This window comes from Neodothiora populina (assembly GCF_041146345.1).
Source record: "Neodothiora populina strain CPC 39397 chromosome Unknown canker_contig_5, whole genome shotgun sequence".
Lineage (NCBI taxonomy): Eukaryota > Fungi > Ascomycota > Dothideomycetes > Dothideales > Dothioraceae > Neodothiora > Neodothiora populina.
Genome location: NW_027191405.1, coordinates 297,206 through 309,990, shown reverse-complemented (window position 1 = coordinate 309,990; position 12,785 = coordinate 297,206). Strand labels below are relative to the sequence as shown.

At 49.1% G+C, this 12,785-nt stretch overlaps 2 protein-coding genes across 3 annotated transcripts; one reads left to right on the top strand and one right to left on the bottom strand.

Annotated features, from left to right (window-relative positions):
• Positions 1-5,256: 5,256 nt before the first annotated feature.
• AAFC00_005112 (uncharacterized protein) lies at positions 5,257-6,336 on the bottom strand (the record flags this gene model as incomplete). The annotated part of the gene is made up of 2 exons (XM_069344855.1): positions 5,257-6,211; positions 6,275-6,336. The coding sequence occupies 2 exons, from the start codon at positions 6,334-6,336 to the stop codon at positions 5,257-5,259; spliced, it is 1,017 nt and encodes a 338-aa protein (XP_069202679.1).
• A 360-nt stretch (positions 6,337-6,696) lies between these two features.
• AAFC00_005111 (uncharacterized protein) lies at positions 6,697-8,565 on the top strand (the record flags this gene model as incomplete). Of its 2 annotated transcripts, none has more annotated exons than XM_069344853.1 (1): positions 6,697-8,565. In XM_069344853.1, one exon carries the CDS (start codon positions 6,697-6,699, stop codon positions 8,563-8,565), a length of 1,869 nt encoding a protein of 622 aa, XP_069202677.1. The 2 variants fall into 2 exon arrangements, with proteins under 2 accessions (XP_069202677.1, XP_069202678.1); XM_069344854.1 differs by having other exon boundaries at positions 7,342-8,565.
• Between the last annotated feature and the right edge of the window lie 4,220 nt (positions 8,566-12,785).

Below are 12,785 nucleotides of genomic sequence, written 5' to 3'. Positions count from 1 at the left end.
TTCGAATAGAAGCCGACGCCCATGCTCAAAGCAGTCAAGATCCTTGGGTTGGCTAAACTTCGGCTCCATGCATCCTCCAGGTTTTCCCACATGAGGTCACGGCGGAGGTAAGGTGGAGGCCCACTGGAGAAATTTGGCAAGACCCACATCGGCAAGCCTGGCACGCTAACGAAGGCGGGTTGGGCGCACAACGTGAGCCATCGACGACATCACGGCGAACGATCAACATGGATCATACCCAGTAGGCGTAGCAAGAAAGCGGATTTGAACAAGCGGCGAGCAGACCCACCACAGTGCACCTTGCTCTGGTCGGAGATATCTGTCATGCTCTCGCACCCTTGCCTTGCTTCCATGTGGATGCTCCGACGGGTTCACTGTGACCCCAACTCCGGTCACGGTCAATGTAGAAAAGGACCGAACGGCATCGTTCTGCTCTGAGTGCAACGAAGCTGTTACATGGATTTTCTGACAGGGGTACGACCTTGGGATGAAGCCGATTGGCCGCAGAGAGTACTCCATCATTGCAAGCGAGGAGAGATCATGAGCGGGAATAACATGCGCAAAGATGCCTCAAGACTCTGTAGCCTTGATCAAGGATCATCCCACTGTACTGTACTGTACTGTACATTATGAAAGCACCACCCGCTTCGGTTCATCACGCAACCTCGTTTGGTGAGAGACCGATGCCAGGACCAGGACTCCACAGCAGCAGGACTCCACAAAACACTGGCTTTACGTGATACTCGTGTGATCGAGCATCAGGACACGGTCTAAGCAACGGCACTCACAAAGTCCGAGTCGTTCTCGCGCAAGTCTTCGATACCTAGTGCATCGGAGCCACCCTTGTCCTGACCACCAACATCTCGTTGTGTAGAATGATGGCCAGGCCGCACGGTTCGTCCGCCGTTTGCGTGGAGTACTCCGCCTGTGACACCGCCTTCCTCAAAGAGATGATCAGTACCTTCAAGTCCAAGGCCATTTGTTTCTTTGTGCTATGTTGCTGCTGCTGTAGTCGCTTTGAGAAGCGATCTAGTCACCTGGGGAAAAGAAGTACACCGTGGAAACCCAAGCAAAACAGAAGCATGCAAAGATAACAAATGTATGCCACCCTACGTTATGGATGCCGATTGGCGTGATCTGTACGACGCAGAATACACGTCCAATTTATGAAGCCACCGAAAGCTTGGCCCTTGGAGCGAATCCTTGTTTTTGTGCCTTTTCAAGAATAGAACCATGGTATAAGAAAGTATCCGATACCAAGGAAGATCTGGAATACGAATACAGACGCAGTCGCAGCATATGCTCAGCTTTATGTGCCAATTAATAGAAAAGCAGAGACAGATGCAAAGCAAAGGCAGAGCCCAGAAGCTGAAGACATGAGCAAACCCCTGGCGAAAATCATTTTTTTCCGACCAAAAAATCTTCCGCACAGAACGAGAAAAGACAGCCTAGAGCACATCCGATAGCATACATTGGATGTTGGCGATCCTTGCACAGTGGGATCGATAATATTCATAGTTCGACCGAGTCGGCTGTGTGCCCCAACAAGTCCAGACATCACACCCTGGTTATATCCAAGCAGGATGAATGCCTAGCAATTGGCAGCAGCTATCATCCAGTGAAACGATGTTCCTCGAGTTGAATACATGTTGAGCATGAGTTTCGGGTCGGACGGGTCGTGTTAGGTTACATACCTTACTTCATATAATTGCGGGGTGAAGATGAGGGGACCCAACGGGCTATACTCCAACAGGTCTTCTGCATGTTGAAGATCGGCCTTGTACTTAGACGAATCTCGTCGAAATCTAATTACTCCGGGCTGCAAAGAATTAAAGAGGAGAAGGTGCGGAGAGCAGCAAGATTCAACATTTCGTCAGCAATGTATGGATACTTAGGATGATGTAACAGAAAATGTCTCGGTGCAAAGATGACACGAGGCATCCAGACAGATAGCAACAAATACTCGTCTATTCTTTGTGCCCAGCATCATTGCCTCTTTTTGGATCTAGGGTGTGGATGGTTCATAGGCAAAAAAAATACAGTCATCACTTTGATTAGGAAATTCGTATGCACTGTATACAAACAGGGTCGGTTGACGTTGTACTCCGACCCCGGCTGGATGGATCTATCACCAACATCCTAGGAGATATTACCAGTGCTTTGGTAAGGCTTGTTTTGCGATGATCTGCTTGCATTCCAAGCTAAGGAAAGTGGAGTGACTATTAGTATCGCAAGCGGAGGTCAGGACTTGAGGCTCCAGAATGCTATACAAGACAGTTGATAGCGTTTCCTCATGATCTCTTCTGATCAAGAAGTCTAGCAAAGATGCATAACCAATGGTCTGCGTACACATATCAGGTATGTTGGTCGATGCCATGTTCAATTCCAAAGGTCAGCCCTGCAGACAATTTGTCTGACAACTCATTCTGCAGGGAAGGACCCCTACCCTAACGGGGTCAGCGTCATAGGCATGGGATTGCTGGTGGGGGACACATTTTTGCGCGCAACGCCTATTATCCAGACTGGGCAAGTTGTTCGGGGTACAGTACATCTGACGTGGCCTTGCTATCGCGATTCAAAATAGACAATTTATCGCTAAAACAAAATCCGAGCTCTTTAGATGCATCTTATCGATACATGACTACCCCTCATGCGGTTCACCACAGATACAGATCCCGTAGCGCTCTTTCGCATGTGAGACTGAGACATTACAATCTTGGAGCTATCGAGTGGTAAAGCTGAGATTGAATGACTCTCTTACAGATATCAACCTCAGCTCATCGAGACCTACATTCGCTGGAAAGACAGCTGGTGGAATTCAATTGAGCATGACCCAACACGCTGTGCCAATGCTTACCAAATAAACTAAAACGATGCACTTATCCAAGGCTGAAACTTCACATCTGCTGTGGAAGACACAGGCTAAGATAATCTGCTGCGCATCTAGGACTACATGATCCATTTGGAGAATGATATACGACTCAAGGTTGATAGCATCCGCTGTGAGTCGAGCGCCTCAGAAAAGGGCGGACGCACTGCGGATCTAACAGTCTTCATGTGTGTTGCTAGACGGAGGAAGACTTCTCGCGCATGTACGAGTGTACGACTCTGGTTCGATGGTATCCTGCCGTGGTATTGCTGAGTTTAGAAAATGCTGGAAAGAACACAAATAGTGTCAAGACAGATTGCGATGTACGGCCGTAAGTTCTCTGGTCGTCAGCACAATCAACACTCTGAATATCCCGAACACGTTCCTCATGTGGCTCAGATCAGTTTGGATTCGGAGTCATCGTGCCGCTATACTTTCTGATAGCAGAAGGAAGACGTGATTCCGAATTGGGTAGAAAGTCCGATAAAATGAGGTTAAGTCTACATATGCGGGACTATCTTTAGAATTAGCTTACTTTTCAGGCCAGTCATCATCGACCAGTAAGATCTCTGACCCATCTTCGTGCACCGTCACGACACCATCTCTTTTCTTGACTTCTCGCGATTCCCATACTCTTGTCACCATGATTCCCCTTGGAGCAGGGCTGAAAGACCATATACGTCGGCTTCTCTTGATGCAGGTACGAAGGTGGCTCTGCACACTTGTTCAGGCGAGAAGGGTTGCAGTCCGTCAGTATAGACCTCCTACCCAATACACCAGCACTGCTACGGTGGGTGCCTGGCGAAGACGGTCGAACTGGGACGCCGCATAGTTCACAAGATAATGGAAAATGTGGTATATAGGGAGGTGCCTCCAGCACTTCCAGTATCACTTTCATTTCCATCAACACAACAACTTCCACAGTCAAGTACCATTTCTCTGAGTCTTCGAAGCATATCTGCATCACACGCTTCCATTGCGTTTCATCTCTTCTCATTTCACATTTTTTTCATAAAAAACCATTTCTCAACCTTTTCGAAACACACTTTTGTCTGCATCGAACATGCAGTCTCAAGCAATCATGGGCCGTGGTGGATACAACAAGTCTGGTCGTGGTGGCTACAACCGCCTCCCATCGCACTCTGATGTCAAGTCCAGCGGAATCAGCCGTCCCTCAAACCCATCAACCATGGGAATCAGATCAGCAAAGAACGGCAACGGCAACGACGATGGCCGTGGCGGCTACAACTAGATTGCGCATTTCTTGCAGTCAGCAGCCTGATATTCGATCGTCCTTGATCCTTTCCTCTGCCTCTGTGCAGGCTGGCTCTCCTTCGTTGGAAAGACTCTTCTGCATCGTCATCATCATTATCATCATTACCATCATTGAGCATCTTTTCATCTACCCTGCAGCGTTCGAGCGATCTTCTCCAACTTTTTGCATCTTCGACTATTATGCGGCATCCGCTCAGCACTACAGCGATTACAGACGTTCTTGAAGGTCCGCCACTTCAACTCAATATCTTCTCTCGCATTCCCTTCAGCATACACAGGCGTTTCTCGTTCACAACCACGCTCCTTTCGGTCTCCTTTGTCTTTCCTACTGGTTTATCTCTGGCTTGCATAGCGATGGAATCTGCTTGTTTATGCATTGCGACGGCTTCACATTGTTTCTCTTCCCTCCTTTATCGGCGCCTACTCGACTCTCACGCAATTTTGCCTTTATCCGCGCTTTTCGAACATGTTCCGTTGGTTTACTCGTTGTATTGATTTCATATCGGATTTATTCGGCGTTCTTCTGTCCTGTTCTTGTTTCATTCTCTGCTCTGGTTTTCCTTATACAATAGATCGTGCTTTTTTTTTCTCGAAATTTGCATTAGACTAGTCACTTCGATTTATCTTTAGAAGAGGCTGGTCCTCTATATAGAAAACAACTCATTTTGCTAGCAAAATCATACTTCTTTTTCATGTCGTGATGCGGTTATCTCTAGCATCGAATTGACTTTACTTCCCTTTCCACCCATCAAGACGATTGATCTCGCTACCGTACTGTAATTTTGTCTCGACTTCAGGGGTACTTGGGCAAAAGAGATTTACCTGCAACTGCCACTTTCGCTCCTTCCTTAGTCACCTGAAGCATGTGCACTAGATTCACTGATCGGAAAGCAAAGCATACCCTACTGCCGCTTGCAACACAAGTAAATTGTAACGAATTGCTGGAGTGTATAGAGAGGGACCTCGACAGCGAATGAAATACTTTTTTTTTGGTTCGATACGCGAAGAATCCGACAAAAGAACACACGCTGGATATACCGCTGCCACAACGCCTGTACTCCTCCCATGCACATACATTGCCCACCGTTCCCAACGCCAATGATACGGCGCGTCTATTTGGCAAGAACCATCTCTCTGGGTGCGGGCTCCCTCTCGTACTCGATCTCGATGGGCTTTTTGCTTCCCTTTTTTCTCGGTTTGGCGGGTGCCTGTGGTCTCTTCCTCTTGAGATCGGCCATCTTCTTCTTGAGAGCAGCAGCATCCTCATCGTCGTCCTCGGAGTCTTCGTCGTCTTCATCCTCGTGTTCATCGGTGGCTTTGCCGTCTTCTTCGGAGCCGAGCCAGTCCTCGAGGTCTTCGATACCCTCGTCGTCGCTCTCGTCAATGTCGGAACCGCTGACGTATTCGACGCCGTCGGACAACTCCTCATCACCTTCCCGCTCATATTCCTTCTCATACTCTTCGTCGTCGCTCATCATCTCGCCCTCGTCGAGATCCTCGTCAGCCTCCAATTCACCACCTCTCTCTAGTCCTCTCATGACCTTCTTCCAGATGTTCTCGTCCACGTTGAGAGGTTGTTCACCATAAGCGCCACTTCTCAGTCGCTCGATAAGCTCTCTCTCGATAGCTCTCTCAATCTTAGCAGCGGACTCTGCCTTCCTCTCTCTCGTCTGTTCCCTTCTCCTGATCTTAGGCGCAAGTCTGGCGACTGTCGTTTCGCCCAGTCTCTCCTCCTCCTTGGCAAGTCTCTGCATGCGCACACGAACTTGAGTTAAGCGCGTCAACCGCTGCTTGCATTTGTGTTGCAGGAAATTGGGCCAGTACTTCAGACGCTCATCGATTTGCTCCAGGGCTTTGGTGTAGTTTGAGGACAAGCGTATCTTCTCCCACCACTTGGAGGGCATGTGAGCTCGCTCAACGGTCTTGATGTAGAGATATAGGCGACCAGTTCCTGGGTCTGCGCGAACGGTGGCATAGCGTGAATTTGCAAGAGGACAAGACTGTCTGTTGCACAGACCGGTCACGTTGTGTTCATTACGGCAGAAGTTTGAGGTTTTGGTCGGTAGCCTTAAGACTGTCAGATTCTATGTTCTGGTCCATGTGATTTCATTCTTGATCAGAAGAACATACTTGAGTTTGAAGGAGCAAAACTGCTTGTTGATGACATTCCAGACAATTTCATCAGAGGCCATCGCGGCGGTCGTCTGAGCAGAAAAAAAAGTCTAATCTCCGTTGGCTCAAAGAGGAGGATTGTAATATCCGATTATGCTGATTCTGTACTTTGCTGACACTTTTTCGTGGTGGATAAGCAAAATCGAGCGCAAACAAATAATTTTTGTTGATGCAGACTTCTGCAAATCAGCGAGCGGCAACTTTTCTGAGGGAAAGTTCGTTCTTTCCTCCGCCAACTTTCGAAATCTTGGCCTTTCTCGGCTCGGCCCGCTCTTAGTGTTCGTTGCAGCTTCTCAAACCCCGAGTTTCACGTTGGTCAGCACTCTGCCTCCGCCGTCCCGGATGCAACCAACAAGATACCGCCATCCTACCTAGGTTTCATGAACAGTCCGTCGAGGTCATGCTTCGTTGCTGTCAGGCGTCCGACTTCGCTTGTCGGACTCTTCCCTTGCTGCACCACCAATCCCAATTACAGCAGCATTCGTAATGTGACTCACAGTAACCTGGTCCCTGTCCGCAGGATCGTATTCCCATCTCTGTACCGCGGCGCTGGGAAGCAGGCCACCAGTGCGTGCTGGAACCTCACTGCTATCACGGGCTCAAGATGTTATGGCGATGTAGCATCGCAAGTTCCCGTCTTCTCGGTAGCGGACCCGACGATATATGCTCTTTCCACTGCACCGGGTCGTGCTGCTATTGCTGTCATCCGGGTTTCGGGTCCCGCTTGTGATTCCATCTATCACGCCTTCTGTCCTGGGTCTAAGCCACTAAAGCCTCGGCGTGCAGCTGTCAGGGGTCTGTATGAACCAGGCTGTAGTCCATCTCCAGAGTCATTATTAGATTCTAGTGCATTGCTGCTTTACTTCCGTGCGCCTCATACAGTCACTGGCGAGGATGTGCTTGAGCTCCATGTCCATGGGGGCATCGCTGTAGTAAAAGCCGTACTGGCTGCGATACCCAAATGCTCCTCCACAATAGGGAGCATTCGATACGCTGAAGCTGGCGAGTTTACTCGTCGCGCTTTCATGCATGACCGACTTGATCTCACTCAAGTCGAAGCACTAGGCGACACGCTATCCGCATCGACAGAGCAACAGCGACGCCTTTCCGTACGTGCTACGACCAACAAACTCGCGCAACGATATGAAGGCTGGAGGCAGCAGCTGCTGTACGCGCGAGGCGAGCTCGAAGCCTTGATAGACTTTTCGGAAGACCAACACTTCGACGAGTCACCGGCCGAGCTGACGTCGTCCGTTTCCGTGCAGGTACGCTCGTTATTGGTGTTTCTGGATGCCCATAGCAAGAATGCCGTGAGAGGTGAGCTGTTGAGAAATGGTATCAGCATCTCCCTCCTCGGTGCTCCCAATGCTGGCAAAAGCAGCTTGCTCAACAGAGTCGTCGGTAGAGAAGCGGCTATTGTCAGCCAAGAAGCTGGTACTACGAGAGATGTTGTAGAGGTCGGCATAGATCTTGGAGGATACTTATGCCGCTTAGGTGACACTGCTGGCCTCAGGAGAAACCTTGATGCACTGAAGTCTGCAAGTGAACGCATGCATGAGACAATTGGTTTGATAGAGAGAGAAGGCATGAGAAGGGCTAAAGCTAGAGCTGCTGAGAGCGACGTCGTGATTGTCGTCCTCTCGCTCGAGGTCGACAACGGAGATGTGTTTCTGAAGCTCGATCCAGAAGTTGTCGAGACTGCCACTGAGCTTTGCAAAGCAGGTGGGAATGTTATCGTTGTGCTTAACAAGCTGGATCTCCTAAACCATACACAGCTCGATATCGCTGCTATTGAGGCACAGATCCGAGCTGCTCTTCCCAAAATCCAGTCTGATCAGATCTTCGCCATATCCTGCAAGCACGCAGAAACATCCTCTGATCCACAAGCCGGAAACATCCATATTTTCCTCTCAGGTCTCATCGCTAGATTCCATGCCATGACTTCACCACTCAGCGCAGATTCCTCTAGCGATGCCGACCCTTCTATCTGGCAGGAATCACTTGGCGCGACGGAGCGTCATCGATTGTTACTCGACGAGTGCCAATCACATCTACAGCAATTCTTGATGGAAGTCGAGGGCGATGGCGATGTGCTGGAGCTACAAGATGGTGAGGTGGATATCGTGCTTGCCGCCGAAAGCCTTAGATCTGCCGCCAATTGCCTTGCTCGAATCACTGGTAGAGGCGATGCTGGTGATACTGAAGAGGTTCTTGGCGTGGTATTCGAGAAGTTCTGCGTAGGCAAATGAAGTAATACACATGTGCCATTTAAGCATGGTAGTCGGACTATTTCCAGCCAGACATGCCCATTACAGGTCTTTCATTGGGGTCGCTACTGCCCATGGTCACCGACCCCTTCACATGATCCACCGCACTCGTCCACCTTCCTAGTCCGCAACAGGGCTCTGGCAGCATATTTTCGATGATCTCTATCAAACTTCAAGGTGCACCTTTACTGACCTGTGGCGCCACTCTGTTCTCTCCCTTATAAAGACCACTCCGAGCCAAAGGGATGATGGACTCTATTCAGATCGCAACTCCTCATTCATATAGCATCAAGAAAATTGCAGTTGCAGCCATGTTTCTTACGCAGAAGCAGTGCGGCTGTATAACTATCCTATAGACATGTGACTACTGGACCTCCTGACTCTTGCTGGCATGAGATGGCATTTGCATCAAAGTAATATCAGATCCAATGCTGGACAAGGTGTTCCATCAAAGTGGCTTTGTGTTCATGCAGGGTATCACGCTTTCACCTTCGTAGTAGCTTGTGTCTGCATTGTCAAGGGCAATGTTCGACATGTACCTGCCATTTTAGTAAGACACATTGTTGGCCATGACTTGGCAACTTGCAACAAGAAAAGACTACCCGTACCTTATACGTCCTTCATAGTTGTGGAAGACTTACAAGCTCTCATCATCGACAAGCAGTCTAAAATACGACAAACATTCTTGCGTCCCCAGATCAGTAACCGGACCCTAATGTCCCCTGATTAACACCAGTCTCTAAGGTGCATTCATCATCTTGTCTTACCAAATCCTTTCCAACTCTTGCTAAGCAACGAGTGAACGAGAAGAGGTGTCAACAACCCTTCCTTAATTAAATCAAGGTTAGGGACATTCCAGAGGTCTCTACACAAGACGTTTGCTAGAAGACCCTGAAGCGCGGCATATGGTCCTCCCTTTTTGTCCTTCATGCTCTGACAGTCTTGCCTGCGATTTTAAATCCTCGTTCTCCTGTCCCTTCTTCACTCAATTTTACATCTGACTACTTCCTTGCCATCTGGGTGGCGACCTCACGTGGGACTTTCCTGAGACACTGTAATGGTTATCCAGCGCAACTAGCAATTTTACAATTCAACCTCTGGTCATCCCAGCACCCTGCTTTCGGCTTTACTATACGACCTGTTTTGAGATTGTATTTCTGCAACGAATGTTCTGAAGGTGTGTTTCTTAGCAACGAGTCTTTTCCTCTCTCCTCCTTGCATTGGACTTTGGAGCTCCGACACTTCCATAGAACTGACAGAAATCCCTGCTTTTTAGATGGCTGTTCCACTTGGTCCCCATCGTAGGGACGTTCGTATTTCCACAATGAGCCAGCTTGACCTTCATCCTGAAAGCGTTCATCAAGGGGCAAAACTAATCGTTCCATACAACCCTCCTCGACATCACCTCCGCTGGGAGGGTTCCGGTAGCAGTTTCGAGACGACTGGTTCCATCCACTTTAAGACACCTACTACAGCTGAGGTTTCTATTCCACCTAGAATCTTCAGCTCGTTCCGCGGCAACAATGGCCACTTCTATGTTAATATGTCTATTCAAGCTCGCAAGCTCAATCCAGTCATACGCACTGACATCGCATTGTATCGAAATAGTGGAGGTGTACACAAGACCATCTATTCCGCTTCAATTGAATGGTCGTTCAAAGCCGTCAAGCATCTCGGCGGTGCTTATAAGTCTGGGATCACTCGACTCGAAGCTACTGTCAATAGATCGGGAAGCTGTATGGACTTGAGCTATGTTCCTCAATGCGCTTCATCCGAGAATCTCTTACCAGCTCTTTACGACCTGTCACTTCTTCGTACCGCCGAAGACGAAGTATTCGACGAAAGTGAGATTGTAGTTCTAAAGGATCTCGCTCACATGGTCGAGCATCCTGATGGTCGTCGTCTCAGTGTGCGTTTTGATATTTCCTCTTCCGTCAAGTTCTCTGCATGCAAGGATCTTCTCGCAAACCTGCCGACTACTCAGAATTTGGAGAAACTGGATTTTCGTGTCGACCCTGCTTTTGTTGGAAATTGTTGGGAAAGTTATCGCAGGGACGATGAGAAGATCTTTTCGGGTGAGGAATCACCAGATTATTTACAGCTCAGAGAGTCTAGGAGGCTTCGGTGGCATTCGAGAAGTCTTATCAAGCGGCACTGAAGATCAGACATCTTACGAGGATCCGAGCCCATTGCAAGTCTCTTTCGGAGCGATGAAGTCTCGACGAGAAATTCTGTCCGGGGCTCATCCTGGCACTCCAATAAAGGCTGTTACTGTCTTCAAAGACCAAGATGATGCTCTAGTAAGACTGGGTTATTCGGCATACCTCGAGTACCATGAGCAAGATGCGACATTTGCCGCCTTGAGACGCGAGCCTCATCGCATTCGTCTGTGCAACGTGGGTAACAAAGTCTTAGCACTCATCGACTTCACCTCTGCGCCGCAGTCAGGGTTACCAGAGGATCGTTTTCGCATCGATGATGGAGTTAAAGTCGAGCTTCGAATTGGTGACCGCTGTATGGATCCTGAAGATGCAAAATCCATCCGCGCTTCTGGCTTCATCGTCGCGAATGTATTTGACCTACCTGCCTGTGATCTACTCATTATGATTACTGACAAATGGGCCAAGAGCTTCCAGGGACTAGTCCAAGGTATCGAATCCTTTCGCTCTGATGGTGGAACAAGCGCCCCGACTGTCAAGTCCTTCGTGTCGCCACAGCTTTACAAAGGTACATATAAGGCTGAGGTTGATGCAGTCATTAACGCCTATGGTCCTGGATGTCCTCAAGAGCGTCTCGAGTTCTTGCTCAGCAGCGGAATTGAGCTCAAGCCTCAGAATCCGGTACCTTACTGGGGCGTTTACAACAAGATATTTGCGGCTCTCAAGCAGCTACGTGAAGCTAAGCCGTGGAATGATGCGCAGCATGAGGCCATCGATACCATTACTAGGGCACCTGGCGGAGCTGCCATTGTTACCGGGCCGGGAGGTACGGGCAAGACCGAGTTGATCTGTCACATTGTCCAATTTGCGATAAGATGTGGTCACTATGCCGTAATATCTGGCACGAGAAACGACACACTCGATGACATGGCTGTGAAGCTTGATAAGATTGACTCGTCTCTCAAGCCTATCGGGGCCTATTCGACCTCTCAGGAAACCCTAGCTTCTTTCTACCAAGCTGGAGGCCATAGTAATGGAGTTGCCACCCAAGGAAGCCAGCTTTTGATGAAGACATTTGATACTATCGAGACCGATAACAGGAAGAGTCGCCGCGCTCTTCCACAATTCTCTGTCCTTGGCAGAGTGATGTACAATCTGGAGACACGAGCACCATTGTGTCGCCGTTTGAGGTCTCGCGATAGGTGCGATCGATCACAGCCATATATTGATGTCCGCAGCTACTTCCGTGATCGTCTCCATCTACTTCGCGACAACCTCCATTCGAGACACGCATCTTGGACCAACGGAGAGGGTGAGAAGGATATGATCGAGCAGGTGAGAAAGTCATTTGTTTCCTCTCTCCACATTCAAGATACTGACATGCTCATAGGCCTACAAGATCCTCCGTGCTGAGGTCATGAGTGAAGCCAGAATTATCATATGTACCAACTATGTATCCGGCAATGCCGAAATACAAGCCCAGTTTGCTTTCCAGGGTAGAGTCTGGATCTTCCAAGATGAAGCCCAGTCTATGACTGAGGCATCTGCACTTATGCCACTTTGTCTGAATACTGCTTCTCAAACAGGAGAACAAAGCAGAAAAGTCGTCATGCAGTTTTTGAGTGGTGATTTGAATCAGCTGCCTCCCTTCACGAGCGCAAGGAAAGGCGAACACAACACGGTCAACGAATTCAGCACTCAGAGGGAGATCAGCCTGATGGAGCGCAAGTTGAGAACTTCTTTTCCAGCGATCCATCTCGTCGAGCAACGTCGTGCAGCAGAGGTCCTCATGCGTGGAGCCAACATATTCCACTATGCCGGAAGACTAATCACCCCTCGGCACCCCGATCTGGAACCACAGTCTCTGAATCTGATTCCTCGTATCCTCGGAACCACGATGCCGCCCCACTATTCCGATGAGAAGAGGAGGATGGCATGGATAGAGATCGACAGACCGGTGTACGAGAACAAGTTCACCGGGTCGCGTGCAACCCCCGCCAATGCCGCCGTGGTTCGTAAAGTCCTCTTTGAAGTTCGCGCGAC